Source organism: Podarcis pityusensis, assembly GCF_964106645.2.
Source record: "Podarcis pityusensis genome assembly, chromosome: 9".
Lineage (NCBI taxonomy): Eukaryota > Metazoa > Chordata > Lepidosauria > Squamata > Lacertidae > Podarcis > Podarcis pityusensis.
Genome location: NC_138034.1, coordinates 68,887,441 through 68,910,612, shown reverse-complemented (window position 1 = coordinate 68,910,612; position 23,172 = coordinate 68,887,441). Strand labels below are relative to the sequence as shown.

Genomic DNA, 23,172 nt, shown 5'->3' with positions numbered 1-23,172 from the left:
CTCCACCATTTCTCTGGCGTGAAAATAGGGACATCCTATGATACCCTCCAACATTGTAAGAGTCTGCTAGTGTAAATGGTCTGTAGCTTGACTGCTGTTTCGGAAGCCCAAGTAGCAGGAATATCATATTCGCCTTGGAGAGATACAATATTCAGAGTGGTTTAGCACCTCTGTGAGGGGGATAGAGGTTTCCTAATAACTTTCAGCAACCTTAATAGACTACAGTTTTCAGGTTTCTTTAAGGGGAGCTGTTTATAGTTATACGATACTGCTTTAAATGTATAGTGCAGCTGCAGTATATGGATTTAAGAAGGACCCTGCTGTATCTCCCCACCTTTTCCACCAACCTGTACTCTTGGTGCTCAGATGTCTTCTAAAGGTTGTATACGTGGGAGTAGCCAGGATTTATTTTAGGGGGTGGGCAGGCATTATGGAGGGGGCAGAATTGAGTTATCTGTGACACAATTGGATAGTTAGTTAAGTATTTTTATTTATTTACTTGATTTTGGGGAGGCAGCTGCCCCCCTGACCCCCTTGGTTATGCCCATGGTTATATAGTTATTTACCTCCTTGGCTAGGAGGGGTCACATAACTGTTTACATTTGCTTCCTTTTGCCTGTCCTCTGTCTCCAAACATTCATTTTCCTTGGACATCTGTGAGTTGAGAACATCCGAGAGGGAGAAAAGCTTTTCTTTCCTGAGTTTCTTTCTGTCTGTGCTTGCGAAGACGTGTTTTTTCATAGCTCTCTAGAAATCATTAGCAGAAAAGGTAAAACAACAACAACAACAACAACAACAACAACAACAACTAATAATAATAATAATAATAATAATAATGCATAAGTGGAGCTGAAACCCCTGGGATATCCTCCTTTCCCAATACATACTCTCCACAACATTATTTTTGGTCTAAGTGAATCAGTCAGTGAGCAGTCAACACTGCCATAAAACTAATACCTCTCCAATTGCTGTTAGCATTAATTTGTCATGCACAGGATTTGTTGGTGGCTAAACATCAATTTTTAAAACATTGCTAGTCCTTGAAGTCCTCAGGTGTCAAGAGCATCATTCATTATACTGCCGTTTTGTTCTGCTGGCAGGCAGCCACCTGGGTACATTGATGTACGCCTCCACTGTAAAAGTGGATTCTGCGACGACGGCCTTACTCTTACCTTGGGCAAGTTGCCTTTATAGATTTCAGTACTATGTAGGAATCTAGGAGCTGAGAGCTACTACACCCCACTTTGTTCAGCTCAGAGATGGATGCTTAAGCCACGCACACTCCCCCAAAAACACTCAATGTAAAATGGGGGTTATTATTACAGACGTTCCAAGTGTCCCTATTTTCTAGCGAACCATCCCCTATTTTTACAGAGGCCATCCCGGTTTCTGATTTGATCCCAGAATGTCCCGCTTTTCCTTAGAATGTCCCTATTTTCATCAGAGAAATGTTGGAGGGTATGGAGTTATGTGACCCCTGAGCTGTCTGAATGCAATCTTGTATAGGGAAGGGTTTTTTTAATGTTTTATTATGTTTTTATATATGTTGGAAGCTGCCCAGAGTGTATGGGGCAACTCAGTAAGATTTGTGGGGTATAAATAGTGAAATTCTCATTATGGACTGGGACATCCCTATTTTCATTGAAGAAATGTTGGAGGGCATGACAGCCATCTCAGTACATTTTGCTGCATGAGGCAAAGGACAAAATGGCGCCTAACAGGAGCCAACTGGACCAGTACTTGAATCTTACTCCAATACTGCTGACGGCACACTGTCTTCCACTGCACTTGAGGGCAGCAGGCTAGTGTAGAGGGTACAGTGAGGGCCACATGGCATTCATAGCTCTGTCCCCTCCCTACATCTGCCGCCTGAGGCAACTGTCTCACTCTGCCTCATTATAGGGCCAGCCCTGCATTAGGTATAGCCCCCAGACCATCTTCAAAGGCAACCCAATGTAGAGCACATTATGGTAGTCCAGGTGGGAGTTAATAGAGTCTTCAATATGCTTTTTTAAAACTTTGTTTTTAATTGTATGGTTTTGTTACTTTGCTGCCCTGGGCTCCTTTGGAAGGAAGGATGGATCAGAAAATCACCTTCATAATAATACAGTGGTACCGCTGGTTAGGGATGCGGGTGGCGTTGTGGGTTAAACCACAGAGCCTAGGACTTGCCGATCAGAAGGTCGGCGGTTCGAATCCCTGCGACGGGATGAGCTCCCGTTACTTGGTCCCAGCTCCTGCCAACCTAGCAGTTCGAAAGCACGTCAAAGTGCAAGTAGATAAATAGGTACCGCTCCAGCGGGAAGGTAAACGGCGTTTCCGTGTGCTGCTCTGGTTCGCCAGAAGCCACTTAGTCATGCTGGCCATATGACCCGGAAGCTGTACACCGGCTCCCTCAGCCAATAAAGCGAGATGAGTGCCGCAACCCCAGAGTCGGTCACGACTGGACCTAATGGTCAGGGGTCCCTTTACCTTTACCTTACCTCTGGTTAAGAACTTAATTCGTTCCGGAGGTCCGTTCTTAACCTGAAACTGTTCTTTAAAAAAAAAAAAAAATATTATTAAACACTTTCAACATACCAAATTATCAATCCAAATAATCAATTGCATTACTTTCCCCTCCCCCCCATTCCTCCGTCTCTGCCCCACCAAGGACTTCCCTCAGCTCCCCTCTCTGATTTCTTTGCACATATTGTTCTCTGCATGTTATAAAATTGCACATATCTTTGCCTTATCTGTCATGTGTTCAGCTAATAAATTTGTGGATGATTATTCAAAACCTGCCAAGGAGTCCAAGTCATTTTGTTGTTTTTTTAGATAATTTGTAAAAAGTTCCCATTCGTCCTTGAAGTCACGATTGTCCTTTTCACACGGTCTATATGTCAATTTACCCAACTCCGCATAGCTCATCAGTTTTCTTGCCACTGTTCTTTCTCTCTCTTCTTAAAAACGACAGCAAAGCTTTTATATTACCAGAGAATAGCATTTTCACTGCCAATTATGTTATATGCCTTCCCAAATTGATGTACAGTGGTATCTCGGGTTAAGAACTTAATTCGTTCTGGAAGTCCATTCTTAACCTGAAACTGTTCTTAACCTGAGGTACCACTGTAGCTTATGGGGCCTCCCGCTGCTGCCGTGCCACCAGAGCACGATTTCTGTTCTCAATCCTGAAGCAAAGTTCTTAACCCGAGGTACTATTTCTGGGTTAGCGGAGTCTGTAACCTGAAGCGTCTGTAACCTGAATTGTCTGTAACCCGAGGTACCACTGTACTAAATACTAGTTTCCTGTTCTACTTCCTTTAAAAAAAAAATTTATTAACCGACCAATCAAATCAAATCACATCACATAAATTCCGAATTACAAAGCCGAATTTTAAATTTTTGTTGAGGGGACCCATATTTCAAGTTCCGAAGGGGGATTCTGATCATCTTCTTGCTACTGCGTTAATATCCAAATCAGTCCAAATAAAGTTCATAATTCTATCCAGTCTTATCCTGCTGTTTCCACATCTCATCTTATTCGTATATTTTTTCTTTTTTTCTTTATGATCTCTTCTGATAATCTCCTTAAGCAGATAAACACCAATTATAATTATAATCCTGTATGAATTTTTCCGTTCGTCCAATCCTCATATCGAGATGGTTTCCATATATCATCACTTTCATAAATAACATCGCTCTTTCCATCATTAATCTCGGGATCTGTCGTTCTTAAGTCCCTCTGAGGTGTCTCACCCACAATATAAAAGCAGCTCTATTTCTCCTCCCAGACTCAAGTCCTCTGACAGAGTTTGCCAACATGGCGACGGTATTTTTAACTGCGTCATTCCAAAGCTCTTAAACTATTCCACGATCTTCTTAAAACATGCTTTGGTTGGAAAATTTATCTCCACACAGTCATAAATCCACAGCTTAAGTCATTAAACGACATTTCTGACTTGTGAGGGGGGGGGATTCTTGTTTAATCACATAGAGGAAAGAAAGGAAAGTTTTTTCCCCCTCCCCCATCCAGTCCCTTTGCCATACCAAGTCTTGGCATATCTTCTCATGATTAATTCTTATTCTTCCGACTCGTCTTGTTTATCAGAGATCTCTTCAGTTAGCAGTCTTTACTCCCCCTCCTTCCTTGAAATATGTGCATTCGCTTTCTCCTAATTGTTCCTTTTGAAGTTCTTGCAGCTAGAGGCGCGGATCAGAGACAGCGTCCAGGAGCACCGAGATCCACAGGAGGGCATTCTGCCTAGTGCCCCCATCCCCACAAATTCGGGGGGCACAGCAGGCACAGCAGGCAAGGGCAGCCCCCCCCCCCACAACCTTGGGGGGGGGGTAGGGAGGCTATTTACTCCCATCACAGCCTCTTAATTACCTTGTGTGGGTCGGAGAGATGTTATTGTCAGCCATCTTCCGATGCACCCCGAGTGGCCCCTCCTGCTGTTTTACTTCCTTGCTGGGCTACCAGCAAAATAAATGATACATTGGAGAGGGTTGCTCATGTATCAAGTTGTTTTGAAATGCTGTTTTGAAAAGCACAGTGATGCCATCCCTGCAATTAGCCCTTCTAAACCTTTTCACAGATAAAGAGTCTGTTCTCTGTAGCAGGGAACTGATCAGTCACTTACTCACTAAGTAGCCACTGCAAGAGTCTGGAGACACAAGGTGGGAGCAGATACAGATGATTGGTATGCAAAGGAGAATTATTTGTTACATTAGTTTTGCATTATAAGAAGAAATGGCACACAAACTGAGGACACTTAGAGGCCCGTGTAAAAGTGGTAAGTTTAATTTGGTATGATTTTACGATTGATGTTAACATCCAGGCGCTTGCCACTTCCCCACCGAAAGCTTTTAAATGTATGTGGTTGAGATGAATCATTTTTATAGTTTCCCCCCTGGCGATGTGTTTTCTTTCCAGTGGACCCCTGAACTCTGTGATGGATGCTGCATATTTCATTTTATATTGCCTGCTGTAAAAGGTAGGGGGGTGTTTAATAGTATTTTATATTTTTTTAGAAATTTATCTACAGTGAATACTTCTGACAGATTTATGTGTTTGCTGGCTGAGTTTGTTAAGAAGTAAAGGGAAGGGTTAAACCCTTTCCCCCAGCCAATCTGCTCCAGTCAAATTAGCAGCCACCCCACAGCAGCTGTGATAAAGTTTGTTGAGAAAGTTAAAAGACCCATCTTTTATTCCACCACATTTGTTTGGGCCCAAGATCAAAGCAAGATCCTGCAACACTTCCAGGATATCTGTGTTTGGTAGGATCACTATGACAAGGCTGCACACAATAGGTACTATATTTTTCTGTGTATAAGACAATGCTTTTTGCTATTTAAAAAAAAAGACAAAAATTGGATGTCGTCTTATACACAGATAGTGAACGCAGTGGGGGAAATGTAATTAGTGGCAGCAGCAAGCAGGAGACTGGCAGCGGCAATTGGGCAGGTGATTGGTGGCTGTGGCAAGGCGGGCAGGCGATTGCCTGTGGCTGCAGCAATTGGGCAGGTGATTGGTGGCTGTGGTGAGGTCGGCAGGTGATTGGCAGCTGCAGCAAGTGGGTGGGTGGGCTGTTGGTGGCAGCGAGTGGGCAGACAATTGGCGAGGTGTGCGGGCGGCAGAGGCTGTGACAAGCGATCTGCAGTGGCGGGCAGGCGGGTGAGCGATTGGCGGAAGTGACTTCCCCCACCCCACAAAAAAAAGCTAAACAACTTAATTTCTTAATTTTGGGTTTAAAAAATTAGGAGTCATCTTATATATGGGGGCGTCTTTTACACAGAAAAATATAGTCAAAATAAAAAAAATTCTTCCAGTAGCACCTTTAAGACCAACTAAGTTAGTTCTTGGTATGAGCTTTCGTGTGCAAGCACACTTCTTCAGATACACTGAAACAGAAGTTGCCAGATCCTTTTTTCAGTTGCCAGAAAAATATAGTAAGCCTTGATTCCAGTAGAGTTGGCAAGAAACTGTTCCAAATATCATGTGCCACTCTGGAGTCCCCCCATCACCAGTGAACAGGGAAAACTGGAAAAAAGGAAAAGCAAGGCTCTGAAACTACAAATGCTTGACGTAGAATCTATAAGGCTCTCCTTTGCTGGCACTAACAACACTGCTTGCTTTGCTTCACCCGCCTTCTTCGTGCCAAAATGCTGCCCAAATCCTGTGACCCACAGCAGGCAAAATGAAGGCAGCCAATCTGCCCAGTTGTCATGACTTGGGGTGCATAAATATGAGCAAAAGGGATGAATATTGGCAAAAGGTGACCTTAATCCACAGAGTGACCCAGCAGTTTGTACAGGAATCATAGAATTGTACAGTTGGAAGGGACCCTGAGGATCATCTAGTCCAACCCTCTGCAATGCAGTAATCTCAACTAAAGCATCCATGACAGATGGCCACCCAACCTCTGCTTAAAAACCTCCAAGGAAGGAGGGTCCACCACCTCCCAAGGGAGACAATTGCACTGTCAAACTGAAGCAAAGACCTCTAGCTAATCTCCTTTTTGCACCAAAGAGTTGCCCCATTGTATTAGGAAACATTCTGTCCTTAAGGTACCAGGAACGACCTTACTCTTTATCTAGTTTACCACATGCATGATAAGAAGAGGCCCACTCTTCTTCACGTGCTGCAAGGTGATACTTAGGTAAAGGTAAACGTACCCCTGACTGTTAAGTCCAGTCGCGGACGCGCTCATCTCACTCTATAGGCCGAGGGAGCCGGCGTTTGTCCACAGACAGCTTCCGGGTCATGTGGCCAGCATGACTAAGCCGCTTCTGGCGAACCAGAGCAGCACACAGAAACGCCGTTTACCTTCCCGCCGGAGCGGTACCTATTTATCTACTTGTACTTTGACGTGCTCTAGAACTGCTAGGTTGGCAGGAGCAGGGACTGAGCAATGGGAGCTCACCCCGTCACAGGGATTCAAATCGCCAACCTTCTGATCGGCAAGCCCTAGGCTCTGTGGTTTAGACCACAGCGCCACCCGCGTCCCTTACTTAGATACTTAGAAAGAGTCTTTGTTCTGCCTCTAATGCATATGCAGTTAGAGTTGCCCATATAAGGATCTCATTAGTAGAATGTGTAATTCTAGGGTTGGGCAGAAACTTATGCATATTCATGCCTTAAGAACTGTGTAACTGCACCCGCTCTCTAAGCGCCGCTCAGAATTTGGAACTGATTCCTCTGAGTCAACTTTACTGGCCAATAAAGACAATAAGCCCTTTTCTTCTCCTCAACGTGCGTAGGTTTGCAACAAGTTGCTGACATTGTGTTTTGGGATTAGAACCTGACCCTAATGTAGGTTCATTGATTTCAGTGGGTCTACTCTGAGTAGAATTTAGTTCAATACAACCCATTGCATTTACCTGAATGTGATCTAAATGCAACACGTCTCCAGTCTCTTACACAGATGTTCAACTTCCAAAGATTTGAGTGAGGGAGCAATAACCTGAAGGCCGTATGTTATGCATCTGTGTGCACAGTCCATTTTTCACAAAGGGCATTCAACTGAATGTGCCTTAGGCAAGAAAATAGAGAGAAAATGTGGGGATTGTTTGTCCAGACACAGACCAACTTCCAAGGGGCTGAAGCTGTTTATAGATTGTAGATTTGGGCAGTGCCACAAACTCTCTTCCACATAACTGCCAATAGTAAAATGTGGGGAATGGAAAACACTTGCCATTTTGGATATATCCAGAACGGAAGGAGGAGTGTGTGTGTGTGTGTGTGTGTGTGTGTGTGTGTGTAAAACAGGAATAACAAAACTATGATCTGTTTTCCACCAGCCTTGCAATGCTCCTTGTGTTCATTTCCGCTGCTTGGCAGATCTCATCCTAGGCAGAAACAAGTAATTACTTCTTACTGTGACATTTAGAATTATAAATGAAATTGGAATGTACTTTCTAATTCCCCGTTCAATTTGATTGATTTGTCTTTTCATTCCCTTAATGGCATTGCTTATTAGACTGTCTAATACAGACTTTATTGGAGGGTAGGGACAAGAATATTAGCTTCCTAAGATTTTTACATAGTTATAATGACACCTGGATCCACTCTGAAGAGGCAGAATTCTGTATCTTATTTTCAGCAAGATACACTTTTTTAAATAATAAAAAGGATGGTCTTTCCAGCTAGTATAGCAGTAATTTGGAAAGACCCTGCAATGGCAGTACTGCAGAGTGGGGAGTGAAAACCTATTTACATTCTCTTCATTACAGCTGCAAATAGCACATCTTGTAAGCACACATTTAGTAAGCATTTACAGGGTGCTTTCAATAAATGCAGAGGCATAGCATGGGGGGCAGGGAGCCATGGCCCTAGGCACACATTTTTGAGGGGGCGCAATCAGGTGCCCCCACGACAGGCATGAAGCGGCTGACAGCTGAGGTGCAGTGGCAGGTGGGTTGGTCTAGTGGGCAGGTGGATGGAGGCAGTGAGAGAGGACCCTGTTGGAAGGGGACTCCGTTCACCCTCCATGAGGGCTCCACACGCCCCCCTGGCATGCACCCCTACTCCAGCTGCCCAGTCCACCAGGGGTGCTCAACACTTGCCTTGCCCCGGGCACCAGCAACCCACACTACGCCACTGAATAAAGGAGCAGTTGCTGTGACTATGAATTCAATATCTGAGCTGTACAAATGTACAGATATTTAAAGGTAATCATCCTCATGCTTACTCATCCTCATGCTTGATCATCCTCATGCTTACTCAGAAATAAGTCCCACTGTGCTCAGTTGAGCTTACTCCACAGTAACTGTGTGCAGAAGTGAAGCTTAATATTTCAGGGCACAGAATGGACCAGTGCTTTTTTTCTTTCCTTTTCTTTTTAGTAGAAAAGGGTGCCAATACGCACCATGAAGTTGTTATAGCAAGTGCCACACTTTTAACATTTGTAGGGAGAAGAACTTGCTGGTACTGCATACTTTTGAATACACCCAGAAAAAAGCAGTGGAAGGGACAATACCAAAAAGCATTTTGTACACCCAAAACTCCAGTGAATTAAAACCTTTGGGGAGATTAAATATGGCAATAACTGGAATAAGGAGGGAAATGTTATTTTAAAATGAAGGGATCTAAGCTAAAAGACAAAAGACTTTAACATTATTACCTTCCAAACTGACATATCGCAAATGGCAACTGACTCAGCTACATAACAAAGAGATTACTGTATGTGGTAGGAGTACCCGGTGTGGATATTATCTGGCATTGATTATTGCCTCTTGGATGGCAATTGCTACTTTCCTGAATTTGAAAGAGCTCAACAGTTCTCTGTCGCTGTACTATATTTTCATGTGTTTATGGGCTGCAAGCACAGTGTGTGTCTTTTGTTCCCAGAGAATTCAGCGTATCAAATACATTTTAGTTCAGCATACATTCCCAGCAGGAGAGCAAGCCTGCTTAAATTGCAAAACACTTCACAAATGTGCCTGGACTGGTGCCAGAACTCAGAAGGTGAAATCGCTGAGAAACATAGCTGCTGTGCTCCCCTATGACCAGGGACAATTGGTGGTGGTTGTGGGGAGGACTGGGACCTCAAATTCATTGTTTTGGCATTTAATTCATTTCACAACTTGTTTTTATGTGCATCAGACCAAAAGGTAAGACCCTCCCTCAGCTTAGAGTGGCAAATTTTAGCAAGCAAGAGATGTGATTTGGTAAAAGACATAGTCTTTTTATTAACTGTGATAGTGTAGTGGCAAATTCAGAAATGCAAGGTCTTTTCATCCTAGTCACAGCCACACCCTTCTTAGATTATACAATAATACTATATTTGCATATTAATGACAATTAGGGATGCATTGCAATGATCAACCCAGATCTCCATGTGTTGCCTTTTGACTAGATCTTTGATTTTCTGCACACATAAATGTGCAAATGATTTGAAGTGCTCCAGTATCTATTTTTAGGGCGGTGGCTTAAGTTGCTTTTTTCACAAAGTTCCACTGAATGCAACAGAACTTGCACATATTTCTCTTGAAACTAAAGCACCCTGTGTTTTCATTCTTCCTAAATGCTTAGCTTTGGAGCATAGAGAACAGCTCCTCAGTGTTCTTCCTGCATAGCTGTCAACTTTTCCCTTTTCTTGCGAGGAATCCTATTCGGAATAAGGGAATTTCCCTTTAAAAAAGGGAAACATTAATGGCTATGCTTCCTGAGTGCCTTCTGACCCTCGGACCCAACCTCCATGGCTGACTCACTTCCTTTCACTCAGATTGACTCAGATCAGATCCACACAAAGGGTGAAACGATGTCTTCTCAGTGGCTGAAAATCTCCCCTTTCATGGTGACTGAGCAGCTCTAGGACTCTAGAAACTGGGACCATGCTGCAGAAAGAGTCATGGGTCTTTAAACTCCTGCCACCAGGGACCACTACGTCTCTGATTAATGGAAATAGATTTTGTCATGTTAAAGAGTTACAAATGCCCACAAATATTAATAAACAATATATTGATTCTGGGGGCAAAATAATAGACTGTGATGAGCAGCTCCTTGCAGATCAGCTAATGAAATAAACCAGGGTTTCCAGAACTTGGGTCTCCAGCTGTTTTGGACTACAATACCCATCATCCCTGACCATTGGTCCTGCTAGCTAGGGATTATGGGAGTTGTAGTCCAAAAACATTCTATGAAGACTTACAACACCTTATAGAAATGACACCAAAGAAGGATGTTCTTCTCATTATAGGGGATTGGAATGCTAAAGTAGGGAGTCAAGAGATAAAAGGAACAACTGGCAAGTTTGGCCTTGGAGATCAAAATGAAGCAGGGCAAAGGCAAATAGAGTTCTGCCAAGAGAACAAGCTGGTTATCACAAACACGCTTTTCCAACAACACAAGAGATGACTCTACACATGGACATCACCAGATGGGCAGCATCGAAATCAGATTGATTATATACTCTGCAGCCAAAGATGGAGAAGCTCTATACAGTCAGCAAAAACAAGACCTGGAGCTGACTGTGGCTCAGATCATCAGCTTCTTATAGCAAAATTCAAGCTTAAACTGAAGAAAGTAGGAAAAACCACTGGGCCGGTAAGATACAATCTAAGTCAAATCCCTTATGAATACACAGTGGAAGTGAGGAACAGGTTTAAGGATTTAGATTTGGTGGACAGAGTGCCTGAAGAACTATGGATGGAGGCTCGTAACATTATACAGGAGGCAGCAACTAAAACCATCCCAATGAAAAGGAAATGCAAGAAAGCAAAGTGGCTGTCCAACAAAGCCTTACAAATAGCGGGAGAGAGAAGGCAAGCAAAATGCGAGGGAGATAGTGAAAGATGCAGGAAATTGAATGCAGAGTTCCAAAAAATAGCAAGGAGAGACAAGAAGACCTTCTTAAACGAGCAATGCAAAGAAATAAAGGAAAACAATAGAATGGGGAAAAACCAGAGATCTGTTCAAGAAAATTGGAGATATGAAAGGAACATTTCGTACAAAGATTACCATAATGAAAGACAAAAGTGGAAAGGACCTAACAGAAGCAGAAGACATCAAGAAGAGGTGGCAAGAATACACAGAGGAATTATACCAGAAAGATATGGATGTCTCGTACACCCCAGGTAGTGTGGTTGCTGACCTTGAGCCAGACATCCTGGAGACTGAAGTCAAATGGGCCTTAGAAAGCACTGCTAATAACAAGGCCAGTAGAAGTGAGGATATTCCAGCTGATCTATTTAAAATTTTAAATGATGATGCTGTTAAGGTGCTACACTCAATATGCCAGCAAATTTGGAAAACTCAGCAGTGGCCAGAAGATTGGAGAAGATCAGTCTACATCCCAATCCCAAAGAAGGGCAGTGCCAAAGAATGCTCCAACTACCGCACAATTGCACTCATTTCACACGCTAGCAAGGTTATGCTTAAAATTCTACAAGGCAGGCTTAAGCAGTATGTGGACCAAGAACTCCCAGAAGTGCAAGCTGGATTTAGAAGAGGCAGAGGAACCAGAGACCAAATTGCAAACATGCGCTGGATTATGGAGAAAGCTAGAGAGTTCCAGAAAGACATCTACTTCTGCTTCATTGACTATGCAAAAGCCTTTGACTGTGTCGACCACAGCAAACTATGGCAAGTTCTTAAAGAAATGGGAGTGCCTGATCACCTCATCTGTCTCCTGAGAAATCTCTATGTGGGAAAAGAAGCTACAGTTAGAACTGGATATGGAACAACTGATTGGTTCAAAATTGGGAAAGGAGTACGGCAAGGCTGTATATTGTCTCCCTGCTTATTTAATTTATATGCAGAATTCATCATGCGAAAGGCTGGGCTGGATGAATCCCAAGCCGGAATTAAGATCGCCGGAAGAAATATCAACAACCTCAGATATGCAGATGACACAACCTTGATGGCAGAAAGTGAGGAGGAATTAAAGAACCTTTTAATGAGGGTGAAAGAGGAGAGCACAAAATACGGTCTGAAGCTCAACATCAAAAAAACGAAGATCATGGCCACTGGTCCCATCACCTCCTGGCAAATAGAAGGGAAAGAAATGGAGGCAGTGAGAGATTTTATGTTCTTGGGCTCCATGATCACTGCAGATGGTGACAGCAGTCATGAAATTAAAAGACGCCTGCTCCTTGGGAGAAAGGCGATGGCAAACCTAGACAGCATCTTAAAAAGCAGAGACATCACCTTGCCAAAAAAGGTCCGTATAGTTAAAGCCATGGTTTTCCTGGTAGTAATGTATGGAAGCGAGAGCTGGACCATCAAGAAGGCTGATCGCCGAAGAATTGATGCTTTTGAATTATGGTGCTGGAGGAGACTCTTGAGAGTCCCATGGACTGCAAGAAGATCAAACGCATCCATTCTTAAGGAAATTAGCCCTGAGTGCTCACTGGAAGGACAGATTGTGAAGCTGAGACTCCAGTACTTTGGCCACCTCATGAGAAGAGAAGACTCCCTGGAAAAGACTCTGATGTTGGGAAAGATAGAGAGCACAAGGAGAAGGGGATGACAGAGGATGAGATGGTTGGACAGTGTTCTCGAAGCTACAAACATGAGTCTGACCAAACTGCGGGAGGCAGTGGAAGACAGGAGTGCCTGGCGTGCTCTGGTCCATGGGGTCACGAAGAGTCGGACACGACTAAACGACTAAACAACAACAAGTCCAAAAACAGCTAGAGACGCTTTGCCTAAGGGGCCTCAAATGCTGGAAGTGATCAGGGCCTCTCTGTACATCTGAAGGGCCTGCCGGCGACACTTCCTGAGGTGATGTGGCTTTTAGTTTCTTCTGAAACTAAAAGAAAAAAGAAGACTGTTAAAGTTGGAGTGTTGTCGCCACCCTGCAACCCGTTAAGAATATTTTGAGACAGGGCCTGTCATCATCTCAGGCTGTTGTGAATACATGCTGGAGGTTTCCTCAGCAACCAAGGTCTGGCTGGAGGGCATGACTCTCTCAGTGTACAGAAATAGAAGAAATTCAGGGTGGGAGAGTTGTGGGCTTGAGGAAGAGAACTACTCTTCTCACAGTTACAGGTAGGTAGTCGTGTTGGTCTGCCGTAGTCGAAACAAAATAAAAAAATTCCTTCCAGTAGCACCTTAGAGACCAACTAAGTTAGTTATTGGTATGAGCTTTCATGTGCATGTACATTTAAAACATTTAAACATTCATTTAAAACATTTAAACATTCATTTAAAACATATAAACATTCATTTAAAACATATAAACATTCATTTAAAACATTTAAACATTCAAGCATTTAAAACTTCCCTAAACAGGGCTGCCTTCAGATGTCTTCTAAAAGTCAGATAGTTGTTTATTTCTTTGACATCTGGTGGGAGGGTGGGTGCCACCACCGAGAAGGCCCTCTGCCTGGTTCCCTGTAACCTCACTTCTCGCAGTGAGGGAACCACCAGAAGGCCCTCAGAGCTGAACCTCAGTGTCTGGGCTGAATGATGGGGGTGGGGATACTCCTTCAGGTATACCGGGAACCACTGCCCTAGACCAAATCCTCGCCACCAGCCCAACTGTCTTTCTATGCTCCCTTCAATTCCCACTTAACCTTGACATTCTATACTCCAAGCAATCTCTTCTGCCACCCCCTCCAAACACAAACTCCAGACCTGGTTCACTGCAAGTCTTTTTGAGGTGTCAAAGGGCAAGTGAGGCTGTGGGGTTATGTGTTGAGAGCTGCTCCAAAAGCCATGTGACTCATCCCAACCATGCCACCAACTGTATTGGGGCATAACTTTGGAAGTTAGGAAGTTGCCTTATATCAACTCAGACCATTGCTCAATCTAGCTTAGTATTGCCTACACAGACTGGCAGAGACTCTCCAGGGTTAGAGACCGGGGTTTCTCCCAGCCCTGCTTTGGGAAACCAGGATTGAACCCAAGATCTTCTACAGATGCTTTACCACTGAGCTATAGCTCTTATGAAGCAAGGAGCCTGCTCTTTGAATGGAAGATCCCGAGAAGGGCTATCAACCCAGTGAATATGATCAGGTTGTTGTTGCTTTCAGTCCATAAATGCTAGGCAACTGGTTATTATTGTGGTAAGTTACATAATTTCACCACCAGTGAGAACGGTCATGTAGTGTCTGGCAGAAGAAGAACTGCAGCAGAACAGAAACAGTGTTGCATATGGTGAATACAGTGCAAAAAGGAAAACGATGCCCTTTAATCTCCATTCCTTCTTCACACAGTCCCTGCTTTCTGGCCTGTTGCAATGAGGGTATTTTGCTGTTATCATAATTATAGCCACCACTATTTCAAACTGTGATAATTAATCACCCAGTGGTTTTCCGAATGTGCTTTCCCAGAATATGCCAGGGTTACCTGGGGGCTGAGCAAGGGCTTCTCAGCATGGAGATCAGTAATGGCAGACTAGTTTCAGCTTGCCTGTTATTACCAGTCTTACTTAGCAGTGAGCCACAAATAATGCCGCATATATTCAGGTCATACTCTGTTTACTTTCCATTCACAAGCTGAGACAGAAAGCCATCCTTATATGAAAAGGCACCTGAGAGGAATGCTTTAGAAATGTGATATTTGCACATTTCAGGAAGAACTGATCTAAATTATTGTATGAAGGTAAAGGGACCCCTGACCATTAGGTCCAGTCGTGGCCAACTCTGGGATTGCGGCGCTCATCTCGCTTTATTGGCCGAGGGAGCCGGCGTACAGCTTCCGGGTCATGTGTCTATCATGACTAAGCCACTTCTGGAGAACCAGAGCAGCGCACGGAAATGCCGTTTACCTTCCCGGCAGAGTGGTATCTATTTATCTACTTGCACTTTGATGTGCTTTCGAACTGCTAGGTTAGCAGGAGCAGGGACCGAGCAACGGGAGCTCACCCCGTTGCGGGGATTCGAACCGTTGACCTTCTGATCAGCAATGCCTAGGCTCTGTGGTTTAACCCACAGTGCGACCTGCATCCTAATTACCTGAAAGTAAGCGCCATTAAATGCAAGGGGATTTACTTCTGAGTAGACATGGTTAAGATGGCAGTGATAGAGCTTTTTTTCAGCTGGAACTCACCAGAACTGAGTTCCAGCACCTCTTGGGTTCATTCTGGCACCCCTTTAGCATTGTGTTCCTTTGGGGGGGGGGCTGTGTGGCTGGTGGCATGGCTCTCGTATCGTTCTTCAATAACTCCTAGAGAGGATATGATGTGTGTCCAGCTTTCATTTCAATAGAAAAAGGAATGATACAGACTCAAGGTCAGTTCTGTGTCCAGGGCAGCTGTTTACCAACTCCACCTGGTACACCGGCTGAGACCCTACTTGCCTGCTCCATGTCTCACAAGAGTGGTACATGCTCTGGCTATCTCCCACTTGAACTACTGCAATGCGCTCTGTGTGGGGCTACCTTTGAAGGTGACTCAGAAACAACTAATACAGAATGTGGCATCCAGATTGGTGACTGGGAGCAGCCACCGGGACCGAATAACACTGGTCCTGAAATATCTTCACTGACTCCCAGTACGTTTCCGAGTACAATTCAAAGTGTTGGTATTAAACGGCCGCGGCCCCTTATTTCTGAAGAAGCGTCTTCATCCCCATCATTCAGCCCAGACACTGAGATCCACCTCTGAGGGCCTTCTGGTGGTTCCCTCACTGCAAGAAGTGAAGTTACAGGGAACCAGGCAGAGGGCCTTCTCAGTGGTGGCACCCACCCTGTGGAACACCCTCCCATTAGATGTCAATAACATAACTAACTGCACAACTTTTAGAAGACATCAGGAAGTTTTCAAATGTTTGCTGTTTTATTCATAGCTGTCAACTTACAGATTTGAAAATAAGGGACCAGCAGCCTCGAAAATAAGGGATCAGCAGCCAAAATAAGGGATTTTGCGAGCACAGGTATGTTCAACTTCTGAGCCCCTCCGAGCCAAAGGCAGAAAGTCCAGTCAGTAGCCAAACAAAGCCTCAAGCGGTGGTTCCCACAGCGCAGCAACCCGGCAAAGGGGATGCAGCAAGGAAAACCACCGTCACCTCTCCGCTGGGAAGAGCTGAGCAAAGGCGAGTTCCCAGGCAACCCAGCCGATTTGATCAGCCCAAGGCATGCAAGTTCCACCTCCCAGTCGTTCTTAGACTCCTTATTGGGTGAGCAACGCAGCCAAGCAACACAGTTGGAGCCTCCCTCCTCCCTGGCCGGCAGGGAGGGAGGGAGAGGAGCTGCTTCCTTTGAAACCCGGCAAATTTAAGGGACATCATCAATAAGGGACAGCAGTGGGACACGGCGCTGGGATAAGGGACTTTCCCGCCAAATAAAGGACGGTTGACAGCTATGGTTTTATTGTGTTTTTATGTGTTGGAAGCCACCCAGAGCTGCTTTAACAACTCAGACAGATGGGCAGGGTATAAATAATAAAATTAGTATTAAAATATTAGGAGCTTAAAAAATAATAATCCAGCTGGATCAGGCCCATCATACATAGTCCAGCATCTTGTTCTCACAACGGCCGACTAGAAGCCCCAATGGGACAGCTGCAAGCAGAAGCTGAATGTGAGGTCTCTCTCCCTGCTTATGATTCCAGCAACTAGCATGGAGAAGCATATTCCTGCTGACACTTGGCAGATTTCCCCACCTCCCAAATTCACTGTCATCCTTCATTAAAGATCTTCAGCTTGTAAGAACCTCAGAGGAGCAGGTACATCCAGCAGCTACAGCAGGTGCTCACATTACAAGCAAATTGTTCATAATGAGCACCACGGTTGCTCTCCCTCAACCTCAAAAGCAAGGAAGCAAACAAGCAAACAAACAAACAGAAAAAAAAACAGAGATATACCTAGTGGGGCTTTTAGCAAACAACCATCATTAGCAAATCTGGCAGCTAATGGGCAGCACAATAAAGCATAGCAGAACATGTTGGCTTAATGGGGAGGCTATTACTGAACACTGGACCATGTCTGCAGCTTCCTCTGTAGCTCAGGTTTAATTCAGTACCATGCGAGTAGCACTCATCAGTCTTTACTTATCCCTTCATTCATACCTCACCCATCTGGCTGGGTTTCCCCAGCCACTCTGAGCGGCTCCCTACAGAATAATAATAATAATAAAGCAGGGGTCAACAAACATTTTCAGCAGGGGGCTGGTCCACTGTCCCTCAGACCTTGTGGGGGGCCGGAATATATATATATATATATTTGGGGGGGGGGACAAATTCCTATGCCCCACAAATAACCCATTTTAAATAAAAGCACACATTCTACTCATGTAAAAACACTAGGCAGGCCCCACAAATAACCCAGAGATGCATTTTAAATAAAAGGACACATTCTACTCATGTAAAAACACACTGATTCCCAGTGCACGGGCTGGATTTAGAAAGCAATTGGCCAGATCCAGCCCCCGGGCCTTAGTTTGCCTACCATGATAACAAAGCAATCAAACATTTAAAACTTCTCTAAACACTAGCAAAGATTACCAATGTGCACCCCTGCCTAGCCGGAGTCTTGTTTAGCTGGTGGGATTTTTTGTGTGCCATGGCATTCTCATTTGAAAGGCATTGTTGTGAACAATAGCTGCATGTGCACTGTACATTAAAAACACATGACAAAATCAAAGAATCTTGGGAGCTGCAATCTGCCCTTCACATAGCTATAATTCACAGCACCCTCAAGAAACTGCAGTACCTTGGATTCTTTGAGGAGGGCGTATGTGTGTTGTAAATGTTTGGCATGTAGGCAGGCAGTGTATAGACTGAGGGAAATTTTCTTCAGTGTAATGTCATTTCTTTTAGGAGAAGAGGGGAATGATTAATGGACTTCAATGTCTGTACACTAATGCGCAAAGCATGGGAAATAAACAAGATGAGCTTGAGCTCTTGGTACAGCAAACTAAATATGACATAATAGGCATCACTGAAACCTGGTGGGATAAGTCCCATGATTGGAATGTAATAATAATAATAATAATAATAATAATAATAATAATAAATTTTATTTATATCCCGCCCTCCCCAGCCGAAGCCGGGCTCAGGGCGGCTAACAACAATCAAATAATCAAAAAATCAAATAATCACACAATCTAAAAATATTTCATTATAAAAATTAATTAAATCAAATTGATGGCAACCAATTAAGCAAAGTTCTGTGCAGGTTGCCAGAGGAGGGAGTCAGGCTGTGCCCTGATCAAAGGCCTGGCGGAACAACTCTGTCTTGCAGGCCCTGCGGAAAGATGTCAAGTCCCGCAGGGCCCTAGTCTCTTGTGACAGAGCATTCCACCAGATTGGAGCCGCAGCCGAGAAGGCCCTGGCTCTAGTTGAGGCCAGCCTAACCTCTCTGAGGCCTGGGACCTTGAGGATGTTATTATTTGCAGACCGTAGGTTTCTCTGTGGGGCATACCAGGAGAGGCGGTCCCGTAGGTACGAGGGGGATACAATCTATTTCAGAGAAACAGACCAGACAAGAAAGGAGGAGGAGTGGCGTTATATGTCAGGGATGTGTATACCTGTGAAGAGATCCAAGATTTAGAACCTCAAAGCCAAAGTGAGAGCATTTGGGTCAAAATCAAGGGAGAGAAGAATAACAGTGACCTCATTGTGGGAGTTTACTATAGATCCCCAAGCCAAACGGAGGACATAGATGATGCTTTCCTGGAACAGATGGCCAAGCATGCAAAAGGAAGGGAGACAGTAGTAATGGGGGACTTCAATTACCCGGATATTTGTTGGATGTCAAACTCAGCCAAGAGCATAAGGTCAAACAGATTCCTCACTGGCCTTGCAGACAACTTCATTGTCCAGAAAGTGGGAGAAGCAACAAGAGCAACAGCCATTTTAGATCTGGTCCTAACCAATGTTGATGACCTGGTTAGTGGGGTAGAAGTGGAAGGATCATTAGGCGCAAGTGATCATGCTCTTCTGAAGTTTACTATACAGCGGAAAGGAGCAGCCAAGCATGATAGGACTCAATTTCTTGACTTTAAGAAAGCCGACTTCATAAAACTTAGGGAAGTGCTGGGTGAGATCCCATGGACAGTAATACTAAAAGGAAAGGGAGTTCATGATGGCTAGGAGTTTGTTAAGAGGGAGATAGTAAAAGCACAACGTCAGGCAACACCAATGAGACGGAAACATGGAAGGTGCCTAAAGAAGCCAGGGTGGCTATCTAAAGAACTTTTAACTGAGTTAAGATTAAAAAAGGATGTGTACAAAAAATGGAAAAGGGGGGAAACCACCAAAGAGGAATTCAAACAAATAGCCAGCACGTGTAGACACAAAGTCAGAAAAGCTAAAGCACAGAATGAACTCAGGCTTGCTAGAGAGGTTAAAAGCAACAAAAAAGGCTTTTATGGGTATGTTCGTAGCAAAGCGTGTTCTCCATAAAAGAGAGCACGTGTTGCGGTTGGGGGAACATGCCACCCTGCAGTGACTGTGCAGATTTGGTGAGGAACCCAAGCATTTAAATGGTTAACTTGGGTTACTGGGGAGTTTTGAATGTTGCCAATTTGGAGGTGGGGTCAGAGGCCTTAAATACAGGGCGTCCAACGCTGGGCGTCCTCTTGGCCTTTTGCACTGATTCAGGAGCAGTCTGCGTCTGGAGACGGTTGTATTTAGGCCTTGCTAATTCGAATCCGCTTTCTGATCCCTTAGCCCCCTTCTGCTTGTCCATCCTCACTCCTCCTGTTCTCTCTTCCTACCTCCCTATACCTTCCTGTGCTTTGAATACCCTACTTAATTTTACTTTTCTGTTTGTTTGCTTGGGGGGCGACAGGAGATCGGCTGTGGGTGGGGACCCCCCCCCCAGCCCCGGGAGGCTTTGCCTCGCCGCCCCTCAGGCCCCGGCGGTGGCCTGCGGCGGGGGGAGGTTCGCGGCGCCTCCCGCCTGCGCCGCGCGAGCGCCCTTATTTAATTCTTCGACGCTCCGCGGCCGCGGAGCGTCGCCGGGCCTGCTCGTTCGCACCCCCTCCCCCCCCTCTATTAGGAGACTCCCCGCTCGGGGAGCCGGGGCGACTCCGCTCCGGCGCGCCCGCCTGCCCGCGGAGTCCCGGCCGGGGGGCCGGCCCTGGGACGCGGCGCGGCGACGCCGGTCGCCGAGGCCCGTCGTCCGCGCGGGCGGGGACCCGCGGGGCCGCGAGGCCGCTTACCTGGGCCTCCCGGGGGCGGCGGGCTCGGCCGTTGGACCCCGGCGCTGCGGGCGGCCGTTGCCGCGGTTCCTGGGGCGCGCCGGGCGCCTTCTCCGGCTAGGCTCTAGGGAGTCTTTTTTCCGGTCGGGGGCCTGGTCGCCGCGCGCCTTTCGCTCTGCGCGCGGGGCCTGCGCGGCCCTCCCTGGGTCCTTGGGCGCGGCCTGTGCCTGTCCCATCGGGGTGGCTGGCTGCGCAGTTGTGAGGCCTTAATTTTTTCTTATTTTTCCTATTTTTTCTAATTTTTCTAATTTTCCTGGCACGCAGGGGGCTGGGAGAGTGCCTGCCTGCGTTGCGTGCTGATTGTTGGCCCTCTTGTGGCCGTTGGCTGCACTGCTCCTGATTCATCTTAGCTCCCCCAGTGGCAAGGCGCGGTATTGCGCCTCCTCCCCCCCCCCCCTGCTTAGCTGACTCAGCCACTGAGCCTCTGGTAATTGAGAGGCCCTCTGCTGGCTGGCTAGGGGAAGTGCAGGCTCACTTCCCTTTGGCTCATTTCATAAAATAAGCTGACATTTAGTCAGTATATATAGACAATTAGATAGATAGATAGATAGATAGATAGATAGATAGATAGACAGATAAGTGGACGCGTGGCTCCATATTCCAACGTTGGTTTGAATTCAGGGCGTCACTTTGTTTCTTAATTATCCCGACACAGACAAGTTGGTTGATTTATTAATTTATTTTAATTGAGTTAATTTTGCTTTAATTCTTATAATTCTGATTTATTTTACTTCTAATGTTTTGATTTAAAAGGCTGACAGGTAGCAGTGGTGCTTCGGCGTTGTTGGTGTATGGGCCAGCAGTGGTTCACTCATTTGAAGCTTGTTAGATTTATTGGTCGTGTTGCTTGTCGAGTTTATTGATAATAATATTATTTCCGCCTAGCAGGTATGGCGCCAAAGAAGGCTGCTGCTCGTTCGGGTCCGGCCACCGTTTCAAAACGGCCTATTAAGGGTCCATCCCAGGCGTTCCGCTCACCCCCGGTGGGTCAACCTGCAGGGCGGGTGCAATCCTTGGTAGCAAGTATGGCCGGTGACCCAGCAGCCTTATCTCGTTTTGCGGCCGAAATGGACGGCTTCCTTCAACATTGCTCCACCCAGTCGTCGGTATCTGGGAGGCCGACTCCCTCAGCAACGGCGTCGTCTCCGGTTTCGCCGTCATCTAGTGAAGATGGGAGAGAAGGGTCATCGTCAGGCGGTTTGATTGTGGACCCCCAGTTAGCCCAATCCCCTGTCTTACCTGCTGTCCGGGGCCGGTCACGCGGGTCTGGCGGTCCCGCCAGAAGGGCCTCAAGAAAAAAGGGCCCCTCCGTAGCTCCTGCCCGTCGGCGTACGTCTGCTCAGCCGCCCGCCGAGGTGGCATCTGGTTCTGGCCTCTCACTTGTTGTCTCTCCGCAGTCAGTGTCAGCTCCATCCCTGCTGAATCCTGATTCCGAGTCGTCCATCGAGGACAGTCTTCCTGTCCCGGCCAGGAAGTCCTCAGGAGGGAAGCGTCGCCACAGGAGAGCGTCTCGGAAGCGTGCCAAACGGAGGAAGGACGACACTTCTTCCTCTTATTCAGGTACATCATCTTCTAGTTCCGATGATGAGGGTAACTCCATGGAACTTTATTGGGGTTTCGGCGAGTCGGTTTCGGGACTTCCACGGTGGGCGTGGGAACGAAGGGCCAACACACATCGGGCAAAATACGGGGCTACCCTGGAGTATAGGGATGGTGTGTTGGTTCCCGACATAAAAGTCTCAACCAATTCTGCCAGGGACATCATACCAGGCTCACATTTGTCGGCAAAGTTGCGGTCCAGGATTTTGAATGGCCGCTACATAGACATGTTCAAATTGCTCCCACCTTCGGAGGAACAGGAGAAGGGGAGTTCTTCTGCTAAGAAACGTTCTGGGGCCTCTGCCGCGGACCGGACATTCGAACATTGGCTCGATTGTTTCCAGGTCTTCGCTGGCGTGGTGACGGCAGCTTACCCTCGGAGATCTCTTCATTTGATAGTTTATCTATCTATTGTTCGCTCTGCATTCACCAAAGCTGGTGAAAAAGCTGCGATCAAATATGATGAGAATTTCAGGCGCCGCGCTGCCAGGATCCCTTCGGCCCGCTGGGATCGCAAGGATCTCGATGTGTGGACCACCTATGTAGCCCCACTCATTGATAAAAAGGCGCCGGAGCAGCAGAAGCCGAGGATTTCTCCTTTTAGGCCGGGCCGGCGTCTGTTATGCTGGGATTTCAATAAGGGCTCCTGCCAGCGTCCAGCGTGCAGATTCGCTCACTCGTGTGAGAAATGCAATGGATCGCATCCTGCCTCCTCTTGTTTTGGCGGTAGGCGGCCCTTTCGGGGGGGAAGGGGGGGTTCTCAGCAACCCCCCAAGTCAGCCCCCCTTCCTTCCACCTCAGGAACAGGAAAATAGTGTATTGTCTTCCTTGGCTCATACCCCTGTTCGTTTGTCGACCCTTCGAGTTTGGTTGCAGTCTTACCCCAATAGGGTTGCTGCACGTTATCTGGTTGATGGTTTTTCCGCTGGTTTTCGGATTCCGGTAGCCATGCCTCCCGTGGCACGGAATCCTTCTAATCAAAAATCAGTTTGCGAGCTGCC

The 23,172-nt window shown here is 46.0% G+C and overlaps 1 protein-coding gene across 1 annotated transcript; it reads right to left on the bottom strand.

The window, feature by feature from the left end:
• Nucleotides 1-21,298: 21,298 nt before the first annotated feature.
• Nucleotides 21,299-22,405, bottom strand: LOC308486013 (uncharacterized protein). Its single transcript, XM_081022236.1, has 2 exons — nucleotides 21,812-22,405; nucleotides 21,299-21,733 (listed from the first exon to the last, which is right to left on the bottom strand). Exons 1-2 carry the CDS (start codon nucleotides 22,139-22,141, stop codon nucleotides 21,521-21,523), a joined length of 543 nt encoding a protein of 180 aa, XP_080878362.1. The 5' UTR covers nucleotides 22,142-22,405; the 3' UTR covers nucleotides 21,299-21,520.
• Between the last annotated feature and the right edge of the window lie 767 nt (nucleotides 22,406-23,172).